This window comes from Urtica dioica, chromosome 8 (assembly GCF_054948205.1).
Source record: "Urtica dioica subsp. dioica isolate 48M chromosome 8, U.dioica_male_clone48M_v1_H2, whole genome shotgun sequence".
Taxonomy (NCBI): domain Eukaryota; kingdom Viridiplantae; phylum Streptophyta; class Magnoliopsida; order Rosales; family Urticaceae; genus Urtica; species Urtica dioica.
In genome coordinates this window covers 34,955,441-34,982,955 of record NC_142763.1, presented here as the reverse complement: position 1 = coordinate 34,982,955, position 27,515 = coordinate 34,955,441, and the positions used below count along the sequence as shown (strand labels likewise).

The following is a 27,515-nucleotide window of genomic DNA, read 5'->3' as shown; positions in this document are numbered from 1 at the left end:
AAATGAAACTATGAAATTTGTTTTTAGCATACGTTTCACAACTTTTAGGGAAATAGCCAACATGTTTATGTGGCAATAATTAAGGTCTGATTTACCCTTATTTATTAACAAATTCGGCATTTTCTCTCTCCTATTTTTTTCCTACACTTTTTTATATAATAACTTCAAAAAATCATATCTATCTCATATGAACTCGAAATTGAGTGATTCCAAATCCTATGGATTCGTGACGCCGAGATCTTCAAAAATAGATCCATCGTGTTTGATGAAAAATCATGTTTAATATCATAGATGTAGAAAAATCATGTTTAATATCATAGATCCATCGTGACGAATTTGTTAATAAATAAGGGTAAATAAGACTTTAATTATTGCCACATAAACCATTTGGTTATATCTTTAAAAATTGTCAAACATGCGGATAACTAATTTAAAAAATCACAAATAAACAAATATCTCTCCTTTCTGAACCGCCTTCTTCGCCTCTACCAATCTTCAAGAATTTGATGATGAATCCCAAATCGGCGACGACAAACAAATCAAACAAATTTAGGACACCCAGAAATCCCCGTGCGATCATATGAGCTCTCCCAATTCTCGCCATCGAATCACCTGAGCTCGACTGGAGCAGAGTCTCGGGGTCGACGCACCAGAAGGTGACGGCGTCGGGGTTGGAGCGAGGGTGATAGATGGAGGTTATGGCGCAGATCTTGGTGGTGTGGGTCTCGAAGGTGTAGGTGGTGAGGAACGCCTTGGAATCGGTGGAGATCTCAAATTTGTGGCTCTCATCGAGCAGTCTGAGTAGTTGCACTCTACGCGCCACTTCACGTTCCTCCACTGGAAACCTCCCTCGTGCCAAACTAAATCGGATTCCATTTTTTTTCGAACTGATGTCTATTATTCTATGCCTGCCAATGTACATAGGAGGAAAGTAGAGAAAGCCATTAAAATTAAACTTTGTATTAAATACATAAATACTCCCGAGTTCGTGCACACTTAACAAACCCATCATTTTTTCAAATTGTACGAATGTGCCTTGGTATTCTTTCATGAAAAATTTCAATATTCGGTCAGAGCTTCTATAAGCTTCGTGAAGTCGCCAACGGTCAGAGCCACCAACACCACCAGTATCACCATCTTCAACGTTATCGTCGGATGAAGTTACACCCACCTCTTCACTCAATAATCGTTCGACATTGATACCTTCTGATTGAGCTTGTGCAACAACTTGTGGCTCGAGTCGTTGTGATTCATCATCAAGGTGGACATGTCGAATCCATTAAGAAGAATATCTTCGTCCACATTGTCTCCCATGGATTGCATTGAAGTTTCTATGATGTCTAATGGATCTCACCTCTCATTGTTTTCGTACTTGTATTTCCGATCTTGGAGTTCTAACTTCATATTGTATGTACAAAAGAAGAGTTGTTCCAATCTTTTGTAAGCAAGACGATCCGTTGTTTGGTGTGGACTAGCGCAAAAGTGCTCCAATTTCTTTCGCAAGCCGATGATGATGATGTTTGAGAAAGGATTCGCATAGCCAACCTCCTTAATTTGGGTGTCTCGATCCCGAACATGTTCCACCATTCGGCTACAAAATGAGTCTTATAATCAAACTTTGATAATGAATGTCTATACCATAAAGCATAAACAACATGACTTGAATAATCATACCAGCGGCCATCTTCTCTAGGTTAGCCAGCGTACTTTTCTTCCCGAACAACCCTTTCGCCTCGCGAAATTGGATCATCTAAAAAAGAAGGTGCGTTACAAATTATAAGGTCTCAAATACGGTTCAATAAAAATAAGCTTCAATAAAACATGTACAATTTTAAACATGTACCTCATTGAAAAGGATTGAGCAATCATCATGTGGATGCAAGATTTCAAATACGGTAGTCACGCCAGTGACATGCTCTGGCTTCATCAAGATGTTTGGATTGTATTGACACCTTAGATTTAGGTAGTCGGCTGCCTCATGTAACAGGTGATTAAGCTGTCTCTACCACCTCTCGATCGCGATATCCACAATCCATCGCTTGTTTGAGATTTTTTTTACCAAATCTGTCTTCATCAAGTAGCGCACCTAAAACATTCAAAGAATAATAAGCTCATAACGTAATAAGTTCATAAAATAATAAGTTCAAGCATGTACTTAAGGTCGAGACGAGTTCTATATCCACGAAGCGTAGAGCAGTATACACGGACTCGCACACCTTACAGACTTCGTCAAGGTGTGACCAAAACATTTGGACAAGTACTTTTGATTCAACAAATCTTCCGATCGGAGTAGTACGGAACGTGGCCGTCTCCCACCAATCAGAAGTGAATAGTTTCCTCAACCCTTTCTCATTGTCCCTTAAACTTGTAAGGGCTAAGTAGTTGGTGGCAAACCTTGTCGGACATGGACGAATAATCTCACCTTCACCTTGCTCTCTCATCTTCGATAAGACCATCCCGTGATTGTAGATGAATTTGGTAATTTCCCTTGCATCCTTCATGACCCGTGATATAATATCTCTATTACCAACATCTTTCAACATCAAGTCCATGCAATGAGCACCACATGGTGTCCAATACAAATTAATTTTTTGCATCAACTTCTTATCGGCCTTTTTATATGCCGATACGTCATCCGTCACAATTTGGATCACATGTGTTGCCCGACCTCTTTCACCACCTCAGAAAATATCTTGCAAATGTAATCCCGATTCTTTATCTTGTCAGAAACGTTGATAGACTTCTAGAAAACAGTGTTACCAGCTGAGTAGACCATGACATTGATGATGCTCAATCGAGTTGGTTCAGTCCAACTGTCAGACATGGTGGTGCACCCATACTCTTGCCATATTGGTCTTTGACTATCAACGTAAGCCTGTGCATCCGTCACCTCTTCTTTAGGGTACGTGTTGTGAATCTCGTATGGAGAAGGTATAGGGACACTATGACCTTTAAACAAATAAATTTTACATAATCCAATAATCAGATACCCGTGAATCGATTAATCAAAATTCACCTAACAATTTTACGAGTACTCTTACCCAATTCTGACGTTTCGTGCATCATATTCTGAAAATGATGAGACTTCACTTGTCTTGCTAGTACACTCTCATTAATGAAGAAACGACTCACAAGTTTACCCAACGACTTCTTAAGTGAAGTCTTTACCTCTGGATTAAGCGTTGCTTGCCATGCACTATTTGATCGATAAAGAGATGGTGCAGCTGTTGACATCCCCCTTCCTAAATCACGGTGTGAATGTGAACCTCCACCTGGACCCGATCTCCAATTTTCCACAGTAGCTTCTTGACGACTTCTCTTCATTGTCTTGTATAGCTCATACTTCGTCTCAGTAACAAAGTCTCCATCTTCATCAACTGGACCAAGGGTCGCACGCATCTCTCTCCAAATTATCTCCTACATAGCTTGGTTGTTTTTTTTTCTTCGTTTAAGTTTGAAGTAATAACAATCTCATCTTGTCTCTCAATTCTGGAGTACAATTCTCACACCACTTCACATTCTTCTTCGGATCATTTCCACTCAAGTGAAATTTCATACGTATCACGCATCATCCTTTTGCTGTCACTCCACAATAATTGCATGTAAAATGGTTAAGGGTCCCAGCTACTTTCGTACAATGCTTTCGTTCGCCTTTATCCGCCATCGTTCCACACCACCACCATTTAGCAATAATTTAGGTCACACATAAATAAATCTCAACTTCCAATTATATGACGTACATTATTTCAAATTCATGGAAACAAACATCAATCAACAAAAAATTTAGCTTCAATATTCGGAACACTATTAACATTGATAATCAACAATTAATACCAAATATTTTCGGAACCTATTAAAAAATTTGAAACAAATATATGTCGACCGCACAACATGAATATACATATTTCATTCACAAACATTTAAAAAAAAGCAAGAATGGATGTTTAAACCCGACCGAAACAGTTCGACGAACAACTGACAGCAACGTCGCCGGAATTGCAAAAAATTACGAAAATATTAATGATTTATTGAAGTATCCGTTGAAATAACTTTGGGTATGTAGGAATTGCGTTGGAATGTCGCCGGCGTTCATCTTCGTGGATGAGATAAAATTTTAAGGTTTGACGAACAAAAATTACCTCGTCATGCCCCGATATTTAGGTATTTATTAACTAAACCAAAAGACAACAGCGAAAATTGCGACGCCGAAAAATAACGACATCTCCTGGAAATGACGACAACAAAGTCATTTTGTGCCGACAATCTCCAAAAGTCGCAATTTCGATGTCATTTCGGCGTCATTCCCCGAAATTTAAATCATTAGCGGAGAGAGATATTTTTTGCTTTTATTTTTTTGATTCAATTTTTTATTAGTTTTAATTTAATTTTAAATAATCATCAAATTCCAATTTTGTCCTTATTTAAATGTCACATGACAAGCACATGACCAACTTCACGATTTTTTTGGCGAATTTTCTAACAGAAGGCCAAAGGTGAAATATTTCTATCATGAAAGATTGAAAATGCAGTCTTTTCGTTCAGGGTCAATCTGTTAAATGTATCATATAGTTTGAGGGGTCAACATTTTTTATTAATTTTATTATTAATTAGTTGTTTTACGTGTTATGTGATTGATTGTGTGATATTTTGGATATGTATTTGTTAATCGCGTTTTTGGATTAGCATTAAGAACCGTCCGTGGTTCGATCTAGGGCCGGACTCTATGACCGCACGTAGGTTGGGTTTGGTGAAGTTCTTCTCTTCTCGTCGTGTTCGTGTTCTTCGGATCTTTGGGTCTCCGGGTCCTTGAGTTTCCGGGTCTTTGGATCTACCGCGCTCTTCGTTGAGTTCTTGAGTCTTCAACCCTTTGAATCTTCCATGTTCATCATGTTTCTCACGTGTTCGTGTTCTACATGTTCATCGTGTTCTTCGGATCTTCTAGTGTCCGGGTCTTCGGATCTTCGAGTCTCCGGGTCTTCGGATCTTCCACGTTCTTCGCGTCCTTCGTCGGGTCTTCGAATCCTTGCACTTTCACCTAACCACAAGAAAACGTGAATCTAGAGGGACGCGGAGGGTTTTCCCTCGGCGCGTTCTCCGACGCTCAACATTAGTCGTGTTGTGTTGTGTTCTTGGTGAACGATTTGTACTCGTCTCTATGTTTTCTAGAGAGAGAAAGTGGTGGTGTGATTTTTGTAGAGTTTTGACAAGTTGAGAGAAACTTACATTGTGTTGTGAATGAATGAGGTATTTATAGGGACCAAGGAGTTTGGTGAAAAGTACTTGATTAGGTGGTGGAGATGGCCGGGTGGTCTTGGCCGAGTGAAGACGGCCGGGTGGTCTTGGCCGAGTGAAGACGACCGGGTGATCTTGGTCGAGTGAAGACGACCGGGTGATTTTGGCCGAGTGAAGACGACCGGGTATTTTGGCCGAGTGAAGACGACCGGGTGGTCTTGGCCGGGTGAAGATGACCGGGTGGTCTTGGCCGGGTGAAGATGACCGGGTGGTCTTGGCCGAGTGAAGACGACCGGGTGATTTTGGCCGAGTGAAGACGACCGGGTGGTCTTGGTCGGGTGAAGATGACCGGGTGATATTGGCCGAGTGAAAATGACCGGGTGGTCTTGGCCGGGTGAAGATGATCGGGTGATATTGACCGAGTGAAGATGACCGGGTGGTCTTGGCCGAGTGAAGATGGCCGGATGGTCTTCTTTTTTGGCCGATCGGGTGGTCATTTTTGTGGCTTTGTCTTGAAGATTTGTCAAGAAGTCTAGCTCGAAAACATTCTTTGAGAGTCTTTTGAAAGACATTTCATGAGTGTTGCCTCAGAGCTTGGTGCGTGAGTTTTCTTGTGGGCTTGTGCCTTGTGTATGGACTTGATGTATCATATTTTGCTCTCGGAGTATTATTTATACCATGTAAAAATAACGACATAATAGTATTAATATGTTAATCATAAGATTCGTAGCTTTGCTATAACATGTTAATCATACAATTAACAAGCATAATACAAAGATTCAGAACATTAATAGTGAATTACTATGAAGAGAGTCACATGTCCCATCTGTCATAACATACACGACTTAGCTGTTGGTAAAATGCAGTGCTAATATTTCATAAGGCTTTAGTTGGTTGCACTTCCGGTCAAACTCTCAGGGAAATAGAGATTATTTTACAAGTATGATTTTTTTAATAACTTTTTACCAAATTCTAATAAGTTTATTATTTTGCCGAATCCTCTTTCTCTCGTGCGTGGCTGATTTTTTTGTTTTTTTTTTTTAATTTATTTTCCGAATCCTCGCGATATTCACGTTCGTTCTTAAAGAAACGTTTAATTTTTTTTTTTGGAAGAATCTGAAAATTCGTTTGAAGATTTATTGACATTTTGTCAATTTGTTTACATGGATATCAATAAAATTTCAAAGATTCTTGGAATTCGTTTAAAGATTCTAGGTCTGTTGAAAATTTATTGACATCCAAAAAATTTATCGACAAAGAAGTGTCAATAGATCTTCAAAGAAATTCTCAGAATCTTTGAAGATTTATTGACATTTATATCAATAAATTGACAAAATATCAATAAATCTTCAAACAAATTTCCAAATTCTTTTATTAATTTTTTTTTTCAAACGGACGAAAGTGAACGTCATGAAGATTCAATAATGCAAAAACAAAAGAAATTAACCATGCACGAGAGAGAGAGAGAGAGAGAGAGAGAGAGAGAGAGAGAGAGAGAGAGAGAGAGAGAGAGAAGAAGAAGAAGAAGAAGAAGAAGAAGAAGAAGAAGAAGAAGAAGAAGGAAATGGGTAAAAATGTAAATATACAAAATGAGTAATCATACTTTTGGATTAAAATAAATTTATTGGATTTTGGTCCAAAATTGTTTGGAATGCCATATTTGATAAAGGAATTGCTATAGGCCGAGTGGTTAAGAAAATGCCTAATTATTTGAAATAGTTTACTGAAATTCGTTAAAAAGAAAAAAAAAAATTAATGTTTGACTGATGTAACAGTTTTTGCTTGTATTTTAATATAAACCAAATGTATTGAAAAGAAAAGATCAACATATAAAAGCCCATTTTCAATATTTGCATTGAGATGGCAATGCTGAATATGAGATGCACTCAACCCAAGTTGCTTGGGTCAAGTGGTAACATTACTCTCCTTTCAGGGGAGGACGTGGGATCGAATCCCGGCAGGGGCAATGCCCACATTTAGTAATTTTTGGGGTGTATTTGTGTGGTTCTAGAAATAAATACTTATATTTGTCCAGTCTCCCATATATGTAAATATCTTATCTTATCTTGACTACTTATAAAGCTCCCCCTAAAAAAAAATATGAGATGCACTCGAAAGAAAAGAAAAAATTGAACAAAAATATTATAAAAAATACACATCAATTGATCTTCCACTTTTCCCCATCAAGATTAAGTGTTATTTTTCTGTTTTTTGAAATAAATCAAGATAATGTGTTTTTTTTTTTAAATAAATAAAGATTAAGTGTTTAGTAATGAAAAAAATACACATGACTGGTTTACTTGTTTTTTGAAGAATTTTTTTTGTAGGAAATTTATATTACTATTTGACAGTATATATTAATAAAAAAAAGCCTATTTTAAAAGTTCGATTCAGACTTTGATATTTGTTAAGCCGTCTCTGGCTGGTTGGTTATAATTTTGGTTACAATAATGATATTCTTGTGGGCAATTATCTAATGGTGGTAGATTGACACGTTGTATTCTATATTCTCTACTGGTGGCATTATTTTTGTTTACGCTAGTTCTAAGATAATTGATTGTCATTTTACATAAAACGAAAAAGCATTGAGCTAGTGTTGATAAGAGGCAAACATCTTCATGGTGTTACTTTATAATCATATACTATACATATAATTATTGTCATGCAATTTGTTCGTAATTAACGTTTGTCTACAATTTAAAGTATGTTACATTTTATATGTTTGAAGGCATAAGCGTCTGATGCTCAAATAGTTTGGGCCCTACAAATCATAATATCTATATCTAATTAATATAGATATAGCTGAAAAGGTCATGTCTATGATTAAGGAGGCTATTTACACAATACTATGATAGCATAGAACTAAAATTTGAGCCTCGCTAACTGACAACCCGTTCCATAATTTCTTCTCACACTGTCCATGTAACACCTGATCTTTTCTATCATCATAGCTATACCCATTTTAACTAGATATTAAGCGCTATTTGTTTCTTAACTTGAAAATTGTTTTCGATTTTTTTAACTTGAACAGTTTTATGAAAAAAAAAAAAAACTGAATTCACTGTTTGTTTGATAATTCTCAGAATACAACTCAAAAAAATTTCAAACTTTTTCTGTTTTAATGAAGAAAATCAGAAAATAGTTTTTAGGTGTTTTCCAATTTTTTCACTTAACTTTTTAAATAATTTTTTTTTTTTAATATCTCATATTGACATCTCTTTTTCTCCTATCAACATCATTTCATTTTCCTCACTTTTGATTATCGAATTTATTTTCGTTCCCTGGAAAACTTAAGTTTTACAATTATGGCAAACTTTAAACAATCGGAACTCCATTATACAAACTGTTAATTGGTCGTGATCCTCTCGTCGAGCACATAAGTTTTTCACTATTTAGTCAACATTAGGTATCAAAATTTGATATTTGTTGTATTGACTACAAAGACAAACGGTGTTTTCCGATGAACTTGTGAACAATCATTATAACTAAAGGTACGACCATTATATTCACAGCAAAGACTTTCAATTAGTATATATCTCGAAGCCTAATTCTGATGTGAATTATTACACTACAATTACAAAAAACCGAATAAAAAAAAACTGAAATCTTTACCAAATAGTTATTTGAAAACAACTGGAATTTTTTTTTAGATACAACTATATGAAAAACAAAAACAGAAAACAAAAACAGTTTGAGTGAATAACCAAACAGGCCCTAAGTGTCTCGGTTCATTTCAAACCTTTTTGAGCTAGATTGTATGCATAACTATTGCATTTGGACTACTTTTGGTCCTACAGTAGCCCAAGCGCAAAGTATGTGTAGTTGGGCTTTATAAAACTTTCGGACTCTATGCAATATAGAATTGGGACATATTTGTTTACCAAAATAAAATAAATTATTTTTTAGTCAAATATATAACTAAAGTTTCACAAAATACTGGATTTCGTCACAAACTTGTCATCAAATACGATACTTATTGACAAGTATACTTCGTCACAAACTTAAAAAAAAAAAAAATTAATTTTGGTAAAAAAAAAAAAATCAAAGTTACTCGTTCCTGATAGTTCTTTCATTTTAAGTAATTCTCATTTAAAAAATTGAGAATTTCCTCATCAATGCGGAAGAAATAACCTGCAAGAGGTTCAGCTTGAGTGGGAAGATTTTCTGCTTGTGAGTTGATCTCTTGCCAATTCAATAATTACAAAATGCAAAGCCTGATGGGGAAGATTTTCTACCTGTGAGTTGATATAAGAACATGAATAACTAGCTACGGTGAATAGTTAGTTTATATGATATAATTATAGCATAAAAACATGTATTGTGCTACTTGAAATATTGAAATTACAAACTAACCAACGTTTCAAGATTTTAAACAAAAATAGGCAATTAACCCATATATACCTTTTACAAACTAATAGATTTTAACAATATTAACCTTCAAAATATGTGGTTTAAAGTTTTAAATGTATTTTTTCTGTTAGTTGATTTGATTTATTTCTGTGTATTGAGTATTTTTCTGTACGTTTGCAAGATTTTGAAAATTTTAGAACTCAAATTGACGATTTTTTAATTATCTTTTTTTATGTTAATTGATAATGTAAGGGTAATGTCGTCAAATTTATCATATCGGATTATTGAAACCGGCTTTCGTTCCTGCTCGATGGGTGGGTCTTGTCGTTGATGTCATCTAATTCTCCGCTGTAAGCACTTATTAGATGTGTATCTCAAAATTGATCGATCGTATTCTCTATCGATGTCGGTGAAGCATGATTGGATAGTAAGCCACTGGTTGGTAACAGCTCTCTTAAAAAAAAACTAGAGAGAGCAGAAACGCGGGAAATTTTTAATTACTGCAATTATAATCTAAGACTTTGTCCGGACAAATTTCTTTGTATGCTTGGTATGTACTTGTATTCCTGATACTGCAGAGTTTAATTATGTATTGAATTGACGTTGGATATATTTGATCATTTTTAATATTTCAGTGCAAATTAAGCATGTAAAATATAAGTGATTTGTGAACACAAGGGAAACAAGGGAAAGATTTGTGAACATAAGATTTAATCTATTTGCTTATAGGCCAAAAAGATTTAAAAAAATTGGGAAAAAAAACATTAGAAAACTTGGGAAAAGGTTTGCTTAATAGCGCGAAGGTTCTGTCGTTTACTTAAGGACGACTTTCTCATAAGTCTTGTACGATGGACTTCTTACTCTAATAGTGACATCAAAATGATGATACATACTGTTTTTCAACAAAAATTATTGTCATGATTGGGAATGGTAAGTATGTAAATACATATAGTTAGAAAAACGCGGGGTTGTTTTGAATATATGACACAACTATAATGGAAAAATGCTGTGAGGTTTGCGTGGATCGTTCTGTATCTCGATAGACTTTTGAGAGGAATATCAATCCAGCGCAATTAGACTCACATAATGCCGTAATTGATTCAAAATAAACTTTGCATGCTTTTTCTACAAATACAGTGAAGAAAAAAAAAAGAGAAAAAAAAAATTAAATAAGTGATTATAAATTATACTCTAGTCAAGTTGACGGACAAGTCAACGTACCTCTATATTCAAGCTATTGCAGTTTGATAAATTGGTTCGATAACAGCTTTGATTTTGCCACTGCATACATTTAAATTGTATAGTTTCTAATTTATCGAGTATTTAATAATTAGGTGATTTTACTGAACAAAAAACTCGTTTCTCTGTTCTGAAATTTGAGGGGAAATTAACAATAAGGTTTATGATGTTAAAACTAAAGTTTACCGAAAACACGTAAAGTTCAAAGACCATGTATGCAAATTAGCGTTTTATGATATCCATTTCTCATTTGAAGTCCTTGACTATTTTGCTTATTTTATCCCAACGGTGACAATTTTACAGTTTGGTCAATTTTTTTTATTGATGTTCACAACCAAAATAAAAGATGAAAAAAGCAAAAAATATTTACTATAATAAAATGTTGTGTGAAAAGCATGTGCAACTGTGATGAACAGTTGAAGTACTTCAAAGGGGCTTGGACTTGGTTGTCTCGTTATATCAAATTTATTGTCCAATCAATACCTATTTTTAGTGTAAAATTATAAATTAAATTTGTGATACCATTATAATAAAAACATGAAAGGGGTATAGGATAATCGAAGTCTATCAATCTAAAAATAGGGTTAATATTTATCATGTATAATCTTTCAATACACATTTAAATATATATTTACTATTTTTTCCTCGTACATTAAAAAAATAGTGTATAATTGATTACCTTCTATAACTAAGCACAAATTAAAAATAAATGATTTAACAAAAGCTCAAATCATCAGAGGAGGCAAAAGCGATCATTCTCGGACTGAGAACGGCACATCTGATCTCAGATTCTGCAGAGTAGAGGTCCAGTCCGACTATTTGCACATCATAGCATTATTATCTCAAAAACATGAGACAGTCAACGGAGCTCGGCTTCTTGATCGATGAAATCAGAGACTACTCGGGTAAGTTTGCATTTTTTGGTTTATTCCAAGGATATGTAAATGTAATGTTCCAACCCATAATTTAGCTATATGTGCATTGTTTTTTTAACCTTGTTGTGTGGTTGGGAAAATGTCCCTCCCTGGATGTATGTTCACATTGAGGCTGATTTGCTATTTGTTAATGCGTTTTTTAGATCAACATTTACGGGACACGTATCGGGGTGCGAGCTTGAGACGTGTCTCGATCTTGGGTTGCGAAGTGTCGAATCTTCTATGGTTCTGAATGGATTGTGACGGGTCGGGGATGGTGTAACGACCGTGGTGGAGATCTTCGGGAATTCGACGTGAGTGGTGTGTTTTTCCGTACCCTTCCTTTCCCTTAGCTGAAAGAGAAAATACAAAGGGTGATAAAATTTGGAATGTTCCTCTTATTAAGTGAAGAACAAGAGAATTGGATTTCTCAAGTTCTCGGACACCTTTCGAGAGGGAATATAATTTGGCGTAATTCTAGCCTTTGTTTGTGAAAGAAAAATGAGAGAGAGAATATTTCTTCTTCAATTATAGAGAGAAATGAAGTAGATCATTCTTCTTTGTGTTTTGAGGTGAGATAGTTTGTCTCCTTTATGAGAGAGAGAGAGTTCTCTTTTAACTATAGAGAGAATTTTAGAGAGAGAAGTTGTAGTATATTTTTCTTGGTAGAGAATGACTTTTTTGAGTGCTTTGAGAGCTTTTGTAAGTTTTGAGAGCTTTTGTTCTCTTCAAAAAATCTTTTTTTTTTCTTTCTTGGTGAAAAATGATGGAGTATTTATAGGATTTTGAGTGTGCAAAGTTATGGAAACTTGATCGGAATGATTCTCCGGTCTTGTGGATTTTACCGGAGGGATCCTCCGGTTTTGTTAGTTTTACCGGAGCGATCCTCCGGATTTGTGGGTTCTACCGGAGGGATTTTTCGGTTTTGGAGATTTTACCAGAGGGATCCTCTGGTTTTGTGGGTTCTACCGGAAGGATCCTCCGGTTTTGTGGGTTCTACCGGAGGGATCTTCCGGTTTAGAAATTTTACCAAAGGGATCCTCCCGTTTTGTGGGTTCTACCGGGGGGATCCTTCGGTTTTGGGATTTTACCAGAGGGGTCCTTTGGTTTTGGGGATTTTGGTGGAGGTGTCCTCTGTTTTATGTCATTTTTTGCTCTCGGGGTGTTGTTTTTACTTCATGAAAAAGATGGCATGACATTAACCCCCCAGTTTTTGGTGCGACTTGTCGTATGAGAAATTGATCTGTCTCGAAAGAGCCTTTTCTTTGTCTTTTACGTCAGTGACCTCGGTGTGTGCTTGTCCAGACCGTGAAGGATAGACTTTGAGCTTTACATTGATTTCGGAGCTACATGGGTATATGCGACTCGATCGCAAAGATCGAGCGACCCAAACTACGGGGCCAGGATTTTCAGAGATAGGGTGCCTTGAGCGATCGAAAACTATGGGGGTCGGGATTTTCAGAGCCACATGGGCCTTAAGCGACTCGATCACAGGGATTGAACGACCATAAACCACGGGGTCAAGGTTATCGGAGCCACGGGGACTTTAAGCGGCTCGATCACGGGGATCGAGCGACGCTAAACCACGGGAGTCATAATTTTTGGAGCCATGGGGGCTATAAGCGACTCAATCACGGGGATCGAGCGACTCTAAACCACGGGAATCAGGATTTTTGAAGCCACGGGGGCCTTAAGCGACTCAATCACGGAGATCGAGCGACCCTAAACCACGGGGGTCGGGATTTTTGGAGCCACGGGGGCCTTAAGCGACTCGATCACGGGGATCGAGTGCCCCTAAACCATGGGGGTTGGGATTTTCGGAGCCACGAGGGCTAAGATTGTGCTAGAGGCAATAAACGAAGTCGTTTCTCATTGATAAAAGTCTTTGCATTGGGTGGATTACAAAAAGTTTCCATTTGCGGGGATTACATGTGGTGGGACACAAAATGATGGTGATAAAAAGGAAGAGCGTGTGGGGTCTGATCGTCGGGCTTTTGGTTTTTATGTGACAATGTTGAGAGGGGTTCTTGCCCTTTAAGCCCTGTTCTCATTGTTCCCCTTGTAGACTGCTTTGTCGTGTCGGCTCGTCGAGGCTTCGACGTTGTTGACCATTTTGAGAACGAACTCTTTCAGTTCTCCTCCTCTGATTAAGGACTCATTTGTCTCTTCAGATCGATGCATCCAGATGTCACATGCCCGTGACACTGGTGAAACTCACAATACTTGTACCGATCTCTTGTAACGGGGTCGCTCTTTAGAGGTGCGGGATCATTGAACTTGTCGCGAGCTAACGCGAAGATCCTTTCAGGCGAGGCGTTCAGCGAGGTGAAGTTCGAGTGATCTCGAAATTTTTCTACCAACAGACGCTTCGAGTCAGTATGAGGTCGTCCGGAGGGGTCGCCACGCGCCTTTTTCCTTTTCCAATCGTCGGAGTCGTCGTCCTCCCTTCGGCGATTTCCTTGTTCGCTTGTCCTTTGGAACTGGACAAACTCTTCCATAGTGATGTATTTTCCAGCTCGGGCCGTGAGCTCGGTCATTGTCTTTGGCTCTTTCTTGATCATGGAGTTAAGGAAGCCGCTGAGTAGGAGTCCATCGAGAACGGCTGAGATGGCGTCGCCGTCTTCAAACTTGTCAACTTTGTTCGACTCCTCAGTGAAACGCGACAAGTATTTGCGCAGAGATTCACTTCTCCTTTGCCTGACAGTCCGGAGGTGGCTTTTTCCCAGCGTCCTCTCTCTTGAGCCGCTGAAGCGGGCGAGGAAGTTCTGCTGCAGCTCCTCGAAAGATCTAATGGTCCCGAGCCTTAGCTTGAGGAACCATTGGTAGGCGGGACCGCTCAAAGTGAGACAGAATGCCTGACGCATGATCGCTGGTGAGTGTCTCGCCACTCTCATCCACATATGGTACTGTTGGATGTGGCAGAGGAGGTCGGTCTTTCCATCATAAGGGGGGATGCGTGGTAGAAGGAGGTCGCGTGCGAAATCCTCTGCAAGTATATTCCCGGTGAATGGTGAGGCAGCGTCTTCCATCATGCTGCGGATGTCGGGCATCAAGGTTTGGGCCGCTCTGATGCTTCGCACTTCGTCCCTCAACACTTGGAAGAGGGTCATCACATTTGTGTTGTTGGTTGTGGTTGCAGCGGGGACAAGTCTTGTCGTCCGTCCTCTCTCGTTAGACGCTTGGTCGAGAGGCGTGATGTGCGGTGGAGTCGGATCGTCCGGGGTTGGTCCTGTTCTCGCTCAGGGGTTCGCTGGTTCGAGAAGAGGTGGATTCCGTGGAATCTCCCATCGGGTGTTGAGCCGTTGCCTTCGATCCTCGTCGTGGCGGGGCGCGGGTCTCGGGTCGTGGATGTATCTCGGTGGAGCAAACCTTTGAGTATCGCCGTTATCCGTCATGTCCTCTCTATGGTCTCGGCGATCGAAGGCGGACGGGTGTGGCTCCTCAGAGAAGGAGCGAGAGCTCCGTGAGGTGGTCGGGTGATTTTGTGGCCTTGTCTCAACCATTGTTTGGCGAGCCTCACGGCATCGGTGATGTTCACGAACCCTTTAAAGTGGTTGTGGCCGATGTCCCGAATGCTCGGATCGGGGTAGTCATTGTTTTCTTCTTGAATGGGCTCAGGTGCTTCTCCTTCGAGGTTGTCATTCGGGCCCTGCTCCAAGTCTTCAATTTTGGGTCCTAACGGGATGTACTCCGGTACGTCTTGATTGTTGAAGATGTCTTCGATGAGGGCGCCTTGCCCTGCGTCGTTCTCTTGGGCTTGGCGGGATCGGGCCCGAGTGTTGAATGCGACGCTTCCCGCAGGAGGGGCGCCGCCCTCGGAGATGGCTATCCATTTGTTGTCGGTGAATCTTGTGGTATTCCACGGATGAGTCTTCCCGTTTTGATGCTTTAGCGGAGTAGTCCTCCGGTCTTGAGACTTTTTCCGGAGGAGTCTTCCGGTCTTGGAACTTTTGCCGAAAGAGTCTTCCGGTCTTGAAACTTTTGCCGGATGAGTCTTCCAGTTTTGATGCTTCAGCGGAGTAGTCCTCAGGTCTTGAGACTTTTCCGAAGGAGTCTTCCGGTTTTGAAAAGAGAAATTTTGCCGGTGGGATATCGTGGTTATTCTTCGAGTACCCCTTCTTCTAGCACCAAAATGTTAATGCGTTTTTTAGATCAACATTTACGGTACACGTGTCGGGGTGAGAACGGCACATCTGATCTCAGATTCCGCAGAGTGGAGGTCCAGTCCGACTGTTTGCACGTCATAGCATTATTATCTCAAAAACATGATCCAGTCAACGGAGCTCGGCTTCTTGATCGATGAAATCAGAGACTACTCGAGTAAGTTGGCATTTTTTGGTTTATTCCAAGGATATGTAAATGTAATGTTCCAACCCATAATTTAGCTATATATGCATTGTTTTTTTAACCTTGTTGTGTGGTTGGAAAAATGTCTCTCCCTGGATGTATGTTCACATTGAGGCTGATTTGCTATTTGTTAATGCGTTTTTTAGATCAACATCTACGGGACACGTATCGGGGTGCGAGCTTGAGACGTGTCTCGATCTTGGGTTGCGAAGTGTCGAATCTTCTATGGTTCTGAATGGATTGTGACGGGTCGGGGATGGTGTTATGACCGTGGTGGAGATCTTCGGGAATTCGACGTGAGATGTGTTTTTCCGTGCCCTTCATTTCCCTTAGCTGAAAGAGAAAATACAAAGGGTGATAAATTTTGGAATGTTCCTCTTATTAAGTGAAGAACAAGAGAATTGGATTTCTCAAGTTCTCGGACACCTTTCGAGAGGGAATGTAATTTGGGCGTAATTCTAGCCTTTGTTTGTAAAAGAAATATGAGAGAGAGAATATTTCTTCTTCAATTCTAGAGAGAAATGAAGTAGATCATTCTTCTTTGTGTTTTGAGGTGAGATAGTTTGTCTCCTTTATGAGAGAGAGAGAGAGAGAGAGAGAGAGAGAGAGTTTTCTTTTAATTCTAGAGAGAATTTTAGAGAGAGAAGTAGTAATCTATTTTTCTTGGTAGAGAATGACTTTTTTGAGTGCTTTGAGAGCTTTTGTGAGTTTTGAGAGCTTTTGTTCTCTTCAATAAATCTTTTTTTTTTTCGTTCGTGGTGAAAAATGATGGAGTATTTATAGGATTTTTGGTGTGCAAAGTTATGGAAACTTGGTCGGAAGGATTCTCCGGTCTTGTGGATTTTACCGGAGGGATCCTCCGGTTTTGTGAGTTTTACGGAGGGATCCTCCGATTTTGTGGGTTCTACCGGATGGATCTTTCGGTTTTGGAGATTTTACCAGAGGGATCCTCTGGTTTTGTGGGTTCTACCGGAGGGATATTCCGATTTTGAAGATATTACCAGAGGGATCCTCTGGTTTTGTGGGTTCTACCGGAGGGATCCTCCGGTTTTGTGGGTACTACCGGAGGGATCTTCCGGTTTTAGAGATTTTACCAGAGGGATCCTCCGGTTTTGTGGGTTCTACCGGAGAGATCCTCCGGTTTTGAGATTTTACCAGAGGGGTCCTTCGGTTTGGGGATTTTGGTGGAGGTGTCCTCCAGCTTTAGGTCGTTTTTTGCTTTTGGGGTGTTGTTTTTACTTCATGAAAAAGATGATATAACACTATCTAATTGATAGTTCTGGTCTGGTTGTTTTTTTAAAAAAATAATAATAAATATGTTTTTGTCTGTTTTAGGAATTAAACCCACAATGTCTAAAAAAATCACCTCTGTTGATATGGGGGCCATCTACAAAAAAGAAATTGAAGTGGGCATTAAATGCAAGAAGATTTATTAGTTATGCTGCGTATCTTAATTTATACGTTCTACAACATTAGAATCTTATTTATAATGTGGAGGAATAATATGAATAGCAAAAACACAAAATGAATTGTACGTAGGATCTCGCACGTGTTTCTACTTGTGAAATTTGTAAGATTTATTCATGTTTTGGATCTGATTCAGTTCGACCGTATACTTTTTGTGTTTCGCAGGATGGCGAGAAAAAAAAAGGGTCAATAGTATAATTAAAAGAGAAGACCTAAGCGTATTATTCAAATGACCAACAAGTGACAACAACCTTGAACATTTTTGTCATCTTTGCTGCAGAATTCAAGCACCGAGTGTTTTTTCTTAATTAGTTTTTAGTTAATTTATATTTTTTGGAGCTAAGACCGACTCAATTTAATGCTACGTAGTGGAATTTGATTGTTGAACATTGAACAGACCGAAGACTTGCTGACTTGGATCTTTTGCTTGAAAATTTTGGCGAACTTTCATGTACTATCTTTTTTTTTTTTTTTTTTTTTTTTTTTTTTTTTTCTGTTTTAAAAATACTTGCAATAACGACTTTTTGAAGTCCTCGTCGCTCTAAGATTACGGAGTCCGTCTAGTCAAACTGGACACCAAAAAAAAAAAAAAAGAAAAAAAAAAGAGAAAGATAAAAAGATAGAAAGAGACTATAGTTTGTTTTATATTTTTTGTGTGGTTTAAGAGCAACAAAAAAAAGGTTATTTTGTCAGAGATAGTCAATTTTTAATATGAAAATTCACGAAAAGGTAGATACATAATTGAAATTAACAAAGACTCCGATCCATTATATTTGTATTAGTGATCATTTTATAGAAATAAACCACCTAAACTAATATTGTAAAATGCCATTAATTTTTGTCATGAATACAGATGCCAAATTTTCATTTTCCCAAACTTTGTTAATTATTTTTATTTATTGAGCAGCTAGCTTCTGAACTATTATGTGACTGATCCTCGAGGTGAGCAACTTAAAACTTGAAACTTATTTTTAAATATAAATAGCTTTACTTATAATGTTAAAAAACATAGATTTGTAACTGATTAAGCCTCTATTCAAACTTAAGAATTTCATTTTGTCATACGTTTCAGATTTTTTTGATTTCTAGCCATTCTGCTTATGTGGCACATTGTTTATACAATTTTTACCCTTATTAATTAGTTAATATAATTTATTTTTGAAATTAATAAAATCTAATTTATTATTCAAAATCACTAATTATTAGGATCTCAGATATCTCACACACTCTCTCTCTCTCTCTCTCTCTCTCTCTCTCTATTTTCATGTTCACTCTTTCTCTCTCTCTCTCTCGTCACATTTTTTAGCAATGGACAAATGTCAAAAACATAAAAAAAAAACGCAATTAATAGTCGTTAATAACTGTTAATAGGTTTCTATTTCAACTAATAGTCTGTAATAATTGTTAATAGGTTTTTGGTAGAAACCTATTAACAGTTATTACCGACTATTAACTGCGATGCTGTTTTTTTCAACTTTCGTTATGGCTAAAAATGTAATGAAGAGAGAGAGAGAGAGAGAGAGAGAGAGAGAGAGAGAGAGAGAGAGAGAGAGAGAGAGAGTATTTAGGTATAGATAAAGTATTTTCATTTAATTTATTTTTGGCAAAGAATTAGGGGAAAAAATAAGGGTAATTATGTCTTATTACATCAAAGATTGGCTAATTATCAAATATTACTAAAACATTGGCTATTTCACAATTCTAAGTTTTAAAAAGGCTAGTAAGCTAGAGCGCCCTAAAAAACACGTTGAAAAGGAAAAAAAAACATTGATCTAAAGGTCACAATTGTTTAATTTACTGCACTCTTACGGTTTAGAATACGATTTATTACTTCTTTTTAATTTTTTTTACCAAGCTACTGTATTTTTACGTAAAGATTATTTTAGGGTAATGTTTAAAGATGTGGCCAAGGTTGGTTAAATTTTGTAATCTATCCATTTACAGAAATAAACGGTCAGAAAATATCAAAAATACCCTTATGTAATATAAATCATAAAAATCAACTACTAGCCAACGTTTCAACCAGTCAAAACTTATTCGTGTAAAATAAACGAAAATGTACTTAAATTAACCCAAGAAAATTTGATATCGCAACTAATTGTACTACGGAAAAAGAAAGAACATATGATGGAATAAATCAAGTTAATGTGTGAAATTAACTAACGCTGTTAAGATGGTTGTTCAAGTTTTAGGTTAAGCAACTTGTAGAACAACTGATTGTTTTAGCAGATTAGATGCAATACTATGGAGACAAAAAAATCAAACAAAAAGCTGTAAAGGACACAGACAAATTGCTAACCCTATTCGGCATAACAACCTACTCAGGGGGACTGTGACATCCGGTAAAAGAAATCCACTATCTCAATCAACCACGATTATAAGAATATTAAGTTAGACAAAACTCCTCATTACTAACACCTCTCTTCAATGGTTATCTCCAGTGGGTATGGCTTCAAGCCCGCCTTGAACCAGAGAATCCTCTCCCTGTTTACCACGTTCTTGCACCGAAGATCAATAGCATACCTATGCGACACACAATCTCAAGCTTAATATGACGATTCAAAAGCTCCGAGTTAATCAATGCATGTTGTCGATGAAGTTCTCTGGAATGCGAAGACAGGAACATATTTTACGGTTTCGTGAATAGCCAAACAGTCGAAGAACCTCGTTGACCAAAGATACAAACCCTAGGTGGATTTATATATGGTCAGGTTCTGAATTCCTACGCGCAAACAATATCAACAATTCCCTGAAGATCCGAGATTACATCTCCAAGTAAATCGGGTAACTAACTAATGGTTAGTTACACGATTTCCGCGTAAGGAAAAAGACGCAACTGGCTTGATTGCATGTTGCATAAGTTACTTGAACAACTTATAGATGCGTCGGCTTGAACAACTCTGTTACAATTTGTTTTACCAAATAAACTATGTCATAGAAAATAACAACAATCTCCCCCTTAGCATTTTATGGAAAAAAAAAATAAAACAAATTGATCACTACGCAGAGTGTTTCTTGCAAAAAAAAAAATTTATGTTCATGTTCACGCAAAGTATGAAAGTAAAAGTATAGTTAGCAATGTTAAGGCCTAGCTATTACAACCCAAAAAATAATAATTATGATCAATCAAAATACTCCCCCTGTTTTCCATAAAAAAAGATAAGACAAGGAAATATCCAGTCTAGGTTGACAGAAAAAAGAGCTTGAATTCTTAAAAAAGGAAGCAAAAAATTAAAAAAAAAATACAAACTTGTGGGAAGAAGGGGGGTGGTCACTTGTCTTCTTGATCTTCTTCTTCTTCTTGTTCTTTTGGATTCGAAAGGGGGAGTGATAGAAACCTATTCTTCAAACTTCTTCATCATCTTCTTCTTCGTCTTGGTGGTCAGGGACTTCTTCAACATCTTCAACCGTGTATGTGTGAGTCCAGACTACTTTTTTCTGGATGTATCGTGCTGATCATCCTCTCTTTTTCTGGTATGTGTATTAAGACTACGTTTTTCCGGATATGTGTGTATTCTCTCTGCTGCATGCTTCAGTACTCTCTTGTGTGTTTATCGGATTTGTGTCTCCATTTTCTTTGGTCTATCATTTCCTGTGGTCTTTTTTTTAGGCAACCAGGGGGAGAGGAAGTTAATTTGTCATCTATTTTGACTTTTATCTACTAGTATCGCGTTTGGAATGTCAATTTTTTTTTTACTAAGACTTTATGTGATGAGTACTGCTCTAGAAGGGCCTTGCCTAAAAAATAGCCAAAGAGTGAGTTTGTTGTTACATGTGTTGTTGGCTTATTTTCTAGTGCAAGTCTGTTTGGCAAGATGTCTTGCAACATGCTCCAAGATATGTTTTGATATCTTGATTATAGTTTTCAGAGTTGTATTTTTGACAAGTTTTCTGTTTCGCAAGAATGCTCCGCGAAAGACTTTCTACATTTAATTTCTCCGTTTGAATGGATAATAAAAAGCCTAATCCGACTTCCAGAGATGTTGACTACTATAAAAGTCAAAGGTTTCACCCTCAGTTGTCTTGATGCATTCATACACACTTTTAGAGTTCTTAGACGTGTCGGTGGACTGAGAAGTTATTTGTGTGATGTGTGTGGCTTAATTCTCTAAACACTATTTTAGATATATTGAGTGTTTGAGAGTTGTTTGGGTTCTATGATTTTGTGATTGAAGTTTTCACGAGTGTTGACATCAAATAATACCAAACACTAGGAGAATGTTTGATAGTGAAATTGATGGGATCTCAGATTCAAGGGGAGCCTGAGTTGGAATTCATGGGTAGTAATAGGAAAAAGGGCCTTGAAGCGGGGATCGTTCATATAAGTCTATTGTTGTACTATTGACTACTTTTCATATATTGAATTTATTTTCCACTGGGCACTGTGCTCTAGAGTAGGAGACGTTGCACCAAACTTGGTTACCATTCTTTGTGTCATTTAATTTTACGTAATGTTTTATATTTGTCCATATATTGCTTCGAAATAGATTATCGCATACTTTGGCTCTATATTGTGTGCATGATAGGTATGTTTCATACACGTTAAACTCTTATTTTCCGACTTGAAACTCACATGTTCTCGAGTGACTTTTAGTGTGTTTGATGTGTTTTTGAGTGATTTTACAGGTTTAGAGGCCAATTGGGTGTAAGGAGGATATTAGAGCATCACGTGAAGTTACGGAGCAATTTTGAAGTGATTTGAAGACTTTTCGAACAATTAGAGCAAAACAAGAAGCACGACGTCCTCTTCAGCATGATTTTGAGGTTTTATATTAAATATTCTGGAATAAACTTTTCCATCATTGGATAGAGCTTTCTCTTAGCTTTCCAGCGCATATTTATTTGCAAGAATCGAATACCGGAGCAAGAAGTTATGGCAATTTTAAGCATCACCGCGGATACCCCGTCGAGTCATACCCGCTGTCCGCATGCCCACTGCGCGCCGCACACTCCAACTGCGCCTTTGACGTCGATTTTGCCTATTTTAAGCTTCCAAGATGCTATTTTCCGATTTTGACAAGTTTTGGAATTATTTTATTAGATCTAAGGGCCCAAATAGCTCCGAAAATCACTCAAAACCCTAGATATACTAGTTAGAACTCCTAAAAATACATCTTAGGTTTTATTTTAGGTTTTTTATTAGTTGTTTGGCTTGTTGGGAGAGAAAAGGCAACCAGAGAAGAAGATCACCGTTCGTCGCGATTGACAACCACGAATTCAGCGTATTTCCTTCTAACTCTATCCCTTGGAACTCCCGTTTATGTATTATTGTTTTAATTTGGTTTTCATGGTTTGTTCTTATTTATTTTGTATTTCTGTTACTCTCGTCGCCATGAACTGAACCTCTTAAGGGTGATGGCCTATCTTTGCTTGAATATGGTTGTGGATTCATTATTTATTGATTGGAGTATTTTTCATGTTCTTCTCTATCGCTTTAATTAATTCCGTGCTTATTGATTGTTTGAGATTCATTACTCATTCATGATTTTTATGATTGACTTGATGCTTGATAAAGAATAGGTTGATCATGCATAAGAATTAGTTCACCGTAGTACATTACTAAGCTAGAGATAGTTAGGATGCTATGGAGTCATGTGTGCACTCTTGTTTGTAATGCTTGTCGTATTTTTAGGCTTTGACATCGAGAGATAAAAACCTGGTATTGACATAGGTTGTTAGATGCTCGAGAGTGATTTAGCGATAATATTACGTGAGTGTGATTAGTGAAGAGAGTTGAACCGAAAAATCGTGCGTAATTCTAGGAATTCCGATCATAGGAGAGTTTCGAAAAACCTTTGCCCTTGCCTTCCTCATATTCGTTTACCCATAGTTTAATTTGTGTTTTTATTTATTTTATGGAATTTAGTTAATAATCATCACCGTTGCTTTTGAGTTCAATTCGTTGCTAGTTAGTTAAGTATCGATTAAGCATATTCCTCGTGGGATCGACTTGTACTTAAGAAATATACTACTAGAGCAACTGTGTGTACTTGCATATGAAAATATCGCAATAGTGCGACATCTTATCTCTGACTAAACATAATTTCAATTGGTATCAGAGCTAGCACACAGAGCTTAGGGTGTGTTTCTTGTGTTGTTGACCGTTTCTGTTTTTGATATATAATATCAGGGAAGGCAGATCTGTTTTTGATGTATGCCTTTCTTAATTCAGTCGACGGTAAGACATGGAAAGCTGTTATCAATGGTTGGACTGCTCCCATTGTTAAAGATGATCAGAGTGTGGTCGTGTCCACCAAGTCGAGAAAGACTGGGATGCTGCAGAAGATGAGGCTGCTCTCGGTAACTCTCGTGTCCTAAATGCTATTTACAATGGTGTTAACAAAAATATTTTTAGACTCATAAACAGATGTAAGTGTGCCAATGAGGTATGAGAGATTCATGACGTTGCCCATGAGGGGACTTCGAAAGTGAGTAGCTCGAAACTCCAACTTCTTACCACTAAGTTTGAGGCCATGAATATGCACGAAGAAGAGACTATTGATGAGTTCAACGTGCACATCTGTGACATAGCTAATGAGTCATTCTCTTTTGGAGTTCCCTTGAGTGATGAGAAATTTTTTCGAAAGATTCTGATGGCTCTCCCTGAAAGATTCGTGATGAAGATACTATTGAAGAAGTGCATGATCTCTCTCAGATGAAAATTGGCGAGCTAATTGGGTCTCTCATAACCTATGAGTTGCCTCTTCCCAAAAAATTCTTATTTCAATAAAACAAATTTATGAAACCTAAAAAGCGAGTATGATAACATGTAATGCATCACCAACCTCTTAAAGCGTAATAGAACTTTGAGAAGTTTTTGGATTTGGGACATACCATGCAAGTCTTGACCTTGGCTTGGCTTGATGTGCACGAGAAACAACACAAAGAATCTACAATTGTGGTCAAACAAAAGTAATCTAGGAATTGTGTCTGGAACAGGTGAATCAAGTCATTAGAAATGAAGATACACATTGCATTTATCCACACTATTAATAAACAAAGCATGATCTGATATACATTGCATTTCAATAATCTTGTTCATGAATTCCAACTCATAATAACCTAACATGACTAAGTTATTTTAGTAACTTTCTACTCATAAGTTTTTATAGAAGAACATTGATCATTGACTCATTAAATGAAGAGGACTAGCCATGAGTGACTATATCCTATCTAGCATATAGGTAAGCTTGAGTGTATAAATACGTAGTGGCTATGTCCCAACTCTCTAAGTTTCATAACCAAACATCTCATGTTAATCATCTATTGGAATCAATTGTTGACTTAATCCCAAGATTGTGAATGCTAATTTTAAACAACTATTAGAAGAGATGTTATGCATACATGAATTTGACTCTTCACATGTTGTAAGTTGTTTCTTGACAAAAGACTAATAAATCATGACACAAATTTGAAAAACTGCATGTTTCATTTTATTGATTTAATTCACCTTTACATCAACTTAAATTTTAAATGACTTATTGTACTTAAATAAATACATCGTTACCAGTACTACGAATACAATTTTCCGGTGCGGATGACTTTTGGGTGCGACTTTTCGCTACTAAAAGTCGCACCAAAAATTACTTTCGGGTGCGACTTTTCACACCCAAAAGTCACTGAAGTAACAAAAAAATTTCGCTGATTTTTTTAAATTTTGGTGCGAAAAGTCGCACCCAAAAGTTCATCATACCTTTAGGTGCGACAAAGTCGCACCCAAAAGTCCATAACATTTGGTCTAAAAATTTAGCGGGATTTCGTTCCCTCTTATTTCACTTCTAAAATTTCGTTCCCCTCTTTTTAGCTTACTCTGCCAAAAGAAAAGAAAAGAAAAGAAAGAAAGAAAGGAAAGGAAAGAAAGAAAAGAAATAAGAGAGAAAGGGAAAGAGAGAGACCGAGAGAAGGAGAGAGGGAGCCGAGAAAGAGAGAGAGAGAGAAAAAGGTCGAGGGAGAACAAGAGAGAGAGAGAGAGAGAGCGAGAAACGGAGATGGAGCCCGAGATCTAGCGCACGACGGAGCGCGAGCGGGATCGGGAGTCGCACGAGGAAGAGCGGCCGAGGCTGGGCATCGCATGAAGAAGAAGGAAAAGCACGCGACGAAGTAACTCTGACCTGGGCTTAAACACGAGGAGCCGAGGTAATTTCGATCCCAAAACCCAAATTTTCTAGGGTTTGGAACTTGAATTTTCTATGCCCGATTTTTGCTTGTTGAGTAGTGGATTGAAGGATATTATTTGGTTTCGATGATGATTCTGTGAGGTTTTGGTTTGTTCTTGGTGTTGGCCGTGTGTTTTTGACGCTGGCTGTGTGTTGAGTTTGATTTTGTGATGTGATTATGAAATTGTTTAATGTTTGGGGTGAAAGGCATGGTTTGAATTTTGTTAGATTTTTCGGACAAATTTTGAGTAATACGTGGACTTGGCCGTATGAAGTTTTGGATGTGTTTTATGAAATGAGGAATTTTGCTTGATGATGTGTTGAGGCTGTAATTATTATTATTATTTTTTTTTTTTGTGAATTCTGGATATTTGGATTGGGTTGTGTTTTGGCCGAGGGATTTGGTTATTTGGCCGTGTGAGCATGTCTTGGCCGTGTGAGCATGTTTTGGTCGTGTGATGTTTTTTTTTGGGCCGTTGAAGCTTGTGTTCTGGTGATACTGTGATATCGTGTTCTCTCTAATGTGCTCGAATTGACCGCACCTACATGTCGCCATTTTTTTTGTGCGACTTTAGGTGCGGAAAGTCGCACCCGAAAGTCAAGACTTTTGGGTGCGACTTTTCGCACCCAAGACTTTTAGGTGCGAACTTTCGGTTGCGGAAAAGTCGCACATAAAGATATCTTTGGGTGCGGTGCGAAAATTGACTTTTGGGTGCGAAAAAAGTCGCACCCAAAGGTCTTTTTTGTACTAGTGTACATATACTTGTCAAATGAAATCATGTATCATGGATTTGAACACTTATATCCAAGTTATCGAGTGCTATTTTTCGGGGGGTCTCCTCACCAAATTTTCTCATACAAATCTTTTATCTTTGGCTATTGGGATTCCCATACCAAATTTTCTCATACAAATCTTTTACCTCCGGCTATTGGGAATCCCATTTCCATACCAACTCAAGATATGCTTATTGGAGAGCAAATTATAGAGATTTTGGCTACCCGGGTACATACTTCGTGAAATGGTTCATGCCTGTTTTTTACTCGGAGCAACAAGATCGAGTTGGTGGGTAATTATCAACCTAGTGTAGTTGAAATGCAAGAGAGTGTCCTCAAAACTCCAAAAATTTTAATTTTTTGGTTGCATTAGAAATCAACAAAATCATAGTTTGATGCGCATCGCTTGATAAATCTATGTCCTTAGCTGGTAGGTAATGGTCTAGCAAATTACAGCTCGAACATCTACTACTTCTTCCTACCCATCATAGCTTAGCCTTTCTTCCTCTTCTTCCTTGAGAGTAATGTTCGTATACTTTTCTAGTTAAGCATCGAAAGAAACTAAAACTGCAAGCCTTCATCTGCATACTTTACTAATCTAAAGTACTTGTTTAGTGAGAATAAGCACTCTCACATGCATCATGCTATTTCAACCTAGAAGAGAAACTCACTATATGTCTAATAGAGACACGACTACTAAAGTTTCTAACAAGAAGTTACTTAACTTGTACATATGTTTATCTAGATGTTTGAATTAACAAGTTACTTGTGAGAACTATTTTGTTTTATTAAATGATAAATCTTTTCATTCGTATAAAAATTGCTAAATATAAATCGTGTAAACATTTTGAAGAGTATCATACCAGCTAGAATAGCAGTTTAGCAACTTTCTACAGTACTCAGACTTTAACAAATAATATACACAAAATAGTGAGATATATCCACAAACTAAGGAGACTCAGTTACTCAGAAGTTCATGATTGTATTATATTAGTATAGTCCTATTACTCTCTTTTTTTTTTTTTTTCGATAACCC

General features: G+C 37.6%; 1 protein-coding gene and 1 pseudogene across 1 annotated transcript; both read right to left on the bottom strand.

Annotated features, from left to right (window-relative positions):
• Window positions 1-539: 539 nt before the first annotated feature.
• On the bottom strand, window positions 540-876 carry LOC149389488 (uncharacterized; annotated as a pseudogene).
• A 10,659-nt stretch (window positions 877-11,535) lies between these two features.
• LOC149389487 (uncharacterized) lies at window positions 11,536-14,764 on the bottom strand. Its single transcript, XM_089622641.1, has 3 exons — window positions 13,954-14,764; window positions 11,942-12,088; window positions 11,536-11,636 (listed from the first exon to the last, which is right to left on the bottom strand). The coding sequence occupies exons 1-3, from the start codon at window positions 14,762-14,764 to the stop codon at window positions 11,536-11,538; spliced, it is 1,059 nt and encodes a 352-aa protein (XP_089478767.1).
• Between the last annotated feature and the right edge of the window lie 12,751 nt (window positions 14,765-27,515).